Below are 5,820 nucleotides of genomic sequence, written 5' to 3' on the forward strand. Positions count from 1 at the left end.
AACAAACTCACATAAAACTGCAGGTCTGCAATAGTACAAGTGGGGGTGACATGTGGGGTCCACAGGGGATGGCAATTGCCACACCCAAGTGAAAAAAGAAAGAAAAAAAGAATGTGGGTTTATATAACAGAGGTCAGAAATCTTGAGGTAACTTGGTTATTAAGCTGCTATGGCTCTAACTTATTTGAAAACATTTCTTAATTACATTGTGTTAAGCTGACTGTTGTCTTTCACTGACAAATTCAGTGCAGTTTGCAAATGGCTGTTGCTATATTCTGATGACAGAAGTCGTAGATCCATCGATTTGTCCATCAAATCACTCAGCCAGTTTCCAGTGCCAGTGCCAAACATTAGTGACAGTCCAATCAGGTGCCGCCCCCCGCGTCACCTCACGGTGGAACCTGTTACAATTGAAGGAGAGAAGATTAATTTAGCATTTTAGAGAAGCTGGATTTCATCATTAATAACACTGCTATGTTTAGAGTGAAATACTTGAAACTGAGACAGAACTGCATCCTAGAATATATTCATTGATTTCATTCATTATCATACACGTAAAACGTGGGCGAACATTTCGTGCACAGTTCAGTTTGGCAAGTCAAAGACCATGACGCATGATGAGCATGTGGAAGCGCCACCTACGCCTGTGTTCCACAGCCGCTATATGTCAACGACCCTACACGTGCATTTTCAACCCAGCTCCGTGGTTTCCCTTTCCATGATGTGGCAGCTTGTAGTTGCGACCGCATTTACTATGAAATCGTGCATTTCAGTCAGTCAGTAAGTTGTTTGGTTGGTTGGTCACCCCAGGCATGACCATGGTCTTACTGGTAAATATTTACATTGATGTATATTGAAAGTGTATTAAATGTGTGTATTGAATGTACAGTACAGTACAGTACAGTACAGTACTGTATATCTTCACTCATTCAGTATCCCAGTGAAGAATGATTCTAGGGCCAGCATCTAAGCTCATTTTATTTCATATTTATTATCATTTTGGTTATTGACTCGTTATATTGCCTGTACCTTTCATGGATTTCATTGTAACTGATGCTATGGCACCTGAATTTCCACCAGGGATCCATAAAGGTTTATCTTATCTTATCAGATAAAGCCATGGGCCTGCTGCTCCACTGGCAATAAAATGACTTAATTTGTCAGTTTAGACAAGACTACAGAAATGGCAATGCACTTCTCATTCTTCAGGAAATCCTCTCAGCACTATCAGTTACTTTTTAATACTGGAAAATGTATTCTTAACAGAACTGAACACACAGCTACCTGAGGTAGAATAACCACATCATGTGGTCCAACTCCTAACGGGATTCTTGATCAGAAATGGACAGAGGCTTGCACTATTTTGTGGATTGGAGGCACAGTTATCTTATCCCTTTGTCTTGCTGGCAAATTGTGTTCTTAATGTATCAATCAATCAATCAATCAAATACATTTTCAGTAGGGGTTAGATTTTTGTGTGGGAAAAGCTAAGAGTCCCTTTGGTTGTACTGTAGTTTGTAGCAAAACTTGCTAATACAGGTATATGAGACCTTTTGGTTGAACTGTTTGTGGCAAAAGCTTGAAAATATCTATGACCCACACAGAAGAAAACCTTTTACCTGTAATTTTTTGTGTTAAAAGCGCTCAACTTCCTTTCTTTTCCTGCCTTGATCGCTGTACCCCTTACCCCCCCTTTAACTGTGATGTGACAATAATTCTGATTCTGAAGTGTATTTGAACAGCATGAAAGTTATTAGTCAGTAGCAGCGCTGGAAAGACTGGCTATTATCAGCTGTAAGGAAAATCAGCTTTATATTTATATTTATTTTGGAAGGTGTATGGGCCATTTTGTGCTTTTGCCAGTGTATGATTAAATACTTGACTAAATATTTACACCTGTTAATGTTGATTCAACACACTGAATATTATATTATGGGGAATGCACAAATAAACACAGATGTATGTATGCACATAGCACATTTTAGAAATGTTTTGCTTTTGAGACAAACAAAATTAAAAGCACACATCCTTCCTATATTCAAATTGATGCCAAACCTCTAGTTTATATATAGTGCCATAAACATGTCTACATTGAATAACGCACGGTAAGGGAAGATATATGATGAACTTAGTGATACTGGCTAAGCAATGCTTACTCATAGACGGCAGTCACTATTTTCTTCTGTGAGCCATCTTCTTCTTTGGAGGTGACTTTAAAGATTTTTGAACCCTCTGGGTCATCAGCACCATCAGGTGTCGACAGGAGCCAGAACCTCATCACGATGAAGCAATAACTCCTTCCTGGAGGAAGTAGAGGTCAGCCAGGCATCAGTAGAGTGAGTATCAGTAGCCTAATCATTGTAGTGGTAATCGGATACTGTGCACGAGAATGCTATGCACATAGTCTTCCTGGGACAAGAAGGTGGGCGGTGGCCACACACTGGTAGCCTGCCAAACTGCCAATACTTTATCATAGGATGGCAGGGACGCAGAGTAAAACAAATCTATGTTTCAGCAGGTCCTTCCCCTTATAGCCTCAGTGGCCAAACTTGAATATGCCAGTGCAAAAATAAATTAAAAAAGGCAAAATATTGGCACTTTGGCTACCAGTGTGTGGCTGTGGCTGTGTGTGGCAAGACTTGGCCAGTTGGCTGCCTGGCCTGGCCTTATTGGGAATACGCCTCTGGTGCGTGTGGCCACCTTCTTGTCCCTTGAAGACAGACCACTATTTAGTGGCAATTGGATAGCCACATTATGATGGTGCTTGCAGTTGTTTCTCATAATTCAGAGGTTTTCTGAGCATCATGCTCCTTTTTGAGTGGTGTAACCACTCTCTTACGGAGCTATGTGTGTGGGTGGCTGGGTGCGTCTGAGCACGAAAACAGCATGGTTGTTTTTCACTACCTGTGCGCAACCTAACACACACACACACACACACACACACACACACAAACACACACGCACATATTAACTGCATATATGGTGATTTCAGGTGTGCCAGTACAGTACAGTGACAGTACAGTAGAGGGACCCCCACACGGTAACTGTAATTTCTCAGCCGGCCGTTCCTCTGGGTCTGGGACCCCCACACGGAGTTGCACCACTCACTTCACACAGGTGTGATTTTTAGCAATGCCCCCTGGCTGCTTCACATTTTATACTGAGTCAGACAAACATTCCAACCTGGAACCTGCCCATAAAGATCCATGTTTATATTTTGGTCAGTGTGCACCCGAAGAATATGTGCCTTGTGTTGTGACTTTCCCAGCTAGTCCATATACTTGAAGAAACTATGAAATGTCTGTTGGGCAAAAATCTACAATACATGTACATTGTACAATACTAGCATATGGAAATAAACATCTCACAAACCTCATTATTAATTTGCACATGTTACATTTGTTATTAATAGGAAGGTGATAGTAAATCTTACCATACTGATCAAAAAATACAGACACGTCCTCTGGCAGCAGAAATATAATATCATCCAACGAGACAGCTAGCTGTTGTTTTTGGGCATCAGTTAGAGATTTACATTTCTTCTCAATGTAGTTTACCATCTGGAATGCCAATAGAATATCAGAGCTGAAAATGTTGACATGGGTATTTCATTTTGAATTAGAATACCATCCTGCAATTCCATTCATATGTGTGATCACTGTTAGTGTTCAGCTGGTACCTCATTTGACACTATACCATCCAACTCTTCAAAGTTGTCCTTGGACATCATGTTGGAAACATGAACCAATGCCTGGAATAGAAGATTAACTGTTTTCACTGAACTGATGCTATGGTGACTATAGTATAATGTAGACATGCAGCTCAAATGATAGGCCTGCCTATTGTTTAATAACACTGAGATGGATGGTCAGCTCTGACAAATGTTACCCAGCTACACAAGAATCGTTTTTCCCACCCTGGCCTCTATTTTTATTTACTTAGATTACCTGTTTAACTCCGTTATCAAAGTCCACAGATGTGATGCCTACTTCAAAATACAGATCTAATAGGTGCATGACAACTTTACACCGGATCCACGTGATCGGGTCGGGGACGCCAACCACTGAGATGTTGGGATGTCCGGCGGAGGTCCTCGCTTCATTTTCTTCCTCCTCCTCAGTGCTGTACAGCCTGTATTTGTGCCCGGCGAAAACGTAATTATTTCTTCTCAGGTTGCGCAACTTCCAGCTCAGTGTTGTTGTTAACCCTCCGGCATGGCGACGTTTAGACATGTTACACATATTACGCACACACGCCCACCGGTGCCGGCATACAGATTGGTTAGTGTATGTTTTCATCCAAGGGCAGGCCACCTGAGATGTGCGTGCTGCGAGGCCACCGAGCTCTCGGCACGCAGCGATGCTTGTTGTAATCCGCTGCATTACAGCAATGCATTAGTCAGTGCGACTAAAACAACGTTTCATTGTATTTTTCAAGAAGGCAACACTGGAAAAAAAATCGTGGAACCTCTTCCGGGCAACCTTATGCAACTGTCCCATGGTGTACCCATAATGCTCATGGTGTGTGTTCGCACAGATGATTGTTTTTACCGAAAACATCCAGCAGATGGAACTAAATATCCACTTGTATTTCTACTTGACCATTATGCGTCGCGGGGATTTCTGCCTAATCTGTCTTCTTGAAGTTATTATAGGCCTATACTGACAGCCTATGAGCCGTATGAACCAACCCGCCTCTCCATCACTCATCATGACCGAAGAGTTCACATTCTATAATGTCAGTGACAGTGAGTATTATTGGAGAGAAACAAATACAAATCATTATCTGTGTAGGGCAGTCCAGTTTCGTTTTGAACCGTGGGTAAAAAAAGGCAGACACATCACGAGCTTCTTAATAATATGGTCCAACAGTTTTTAAATACATTTAGTTTTACATGATTTTCTGCGCAACTCCCGGCGCAGGTGCTCAAAATCATTGTCTCAAACCCTGAAATTTGATCAGTAGAGCAAAACATAATTAAATCCCCGCTGTTCTTTAGTCATTACAGGTCAGGAACATTTTGCATGCGCCTGATAGGCTTTCTTGCTTTTCCCCGTTGTGTTCTTGCAAAAGTGGCGATAATGTATTCGAGTTTGAGATGAAATTCCACCGGATGAAAATAGGCAACGAGAAACACCTGCTCTCGTTCCCGCCCCTTAAGTTCTGTAACTAATTTTATTTATAAATAATTGCTAGCGCAGCACTTGGTTATTGAAATTGTGTTCAGACATGGAAACCTTTCCGGGATGTATCATATAGTAATTATCTGTGTCAGTTGAGAATGCTTTTACATCTGAGAGTTGAATGGTGCGGAATATTAAACTCATTCCACACCGAATATGATTAATCGAGGCTGAATATGGAATCTCACAGAACATTGAGAACAAGAGTCACATGTGTGAAAGCAATGCTTTGAACAGCAGGTTAAATCCTTGTAGGCCTATAGCCTACATAGAAATTATATTTTTATTAGGCTACTAATTAGGCTATAAGAACAAGAAAAGTATTTTCTTTCTTTCTTTCTTTCTTTCTTTCTTTCTTTCTTTCTTAGCCTAGCCTACACTGAAGTCAAAACAGAAGCATATAGGTTGTATGCAACCAGGCAACCAGCCCATAAAGCCATAGTTTGTAATCAGCTGGGACAAATTAGACTCGCTATTTCCATCATTATCCATTCATTCTACACATCATACCTGTGTGCCCAGCCAGGTCTCCCCAGTAGATACTTTTTACAGGTGTATTGGGTGTGAGTGTTTCCCCTTAGCTTCCACAAATTGTAAAAGTCAAATGACAAAACAGCATCAAATAAATTGTGTAGTA

At 41.1% G+C, this 5,820-nt stretch overlaps 1 protein-coding gene across 1 annotated transcript; it reads right to left on the bottom strand.

Moving 5' to 3' along the window:
- Positions 1-207: 207 nt before the first annotated feature.
- On the bottom strand, positions 208-4,448 carry LOC308318350 (m-AAA protease-interacting protein 1, mitochondrial). The gene is made up of 5 exons (XM_080767872.1): positions 3,948-4,448; positions 3,680-3,751; positions 3,434-3,560; positions 2,157-2,301; positions 208-401 (listed from the first exon to the last, which is right to left on the bottom strand). Exons 1-5 carry the CDS (start codon positions 4,380-4,382, stop codon positions 317-319), a joined length of 864 nt encoding a protein of 287 aa, XP_080623998.1. The 5' UTR covers positions 4,383-4,448; the 3' UTR covers positions 208-316.
- Positions 4,449-5,820: the final 1,372 nt, after the last annotated feature.

This window comes from Protomyctophum bolini (genome assembly GCF_963924005.1).
Source record: "Protomyctophum bolini genome assembly, chromosome: 7".
NCBI lineage: Eukaryota > Metazoa > Chordata > Actinopteri > Myctophiformes > Myctophidae > Protomyctophum > Protomyctophum bolini.

Excerpts from the sequence above, each read along its gene's own strand:
- LOC308318350 (XM_080767872.1), bottom strand. The coding sequence starts at position 4,382 with ATGCAGCGGATTACAACAAGCATCGCTGCGTGCCGAGAGCTCGGTGGC. Across the intron at positions 3,752-3,947 it reads TTGATAACGGAGTTAAACAG|GCATTGGTTCATGTTTCCAA; the intron begins GTAATCTAAGTA and ends CTTCTATTCCAG. Across the intron at positions 402-2,156 it reads ATAGTGACTGCCGTCTATGA|GTTCCACCGTGAGGTGACGC; the intron begins GTAAGCATTGCT and ends CAATTGTAACAG.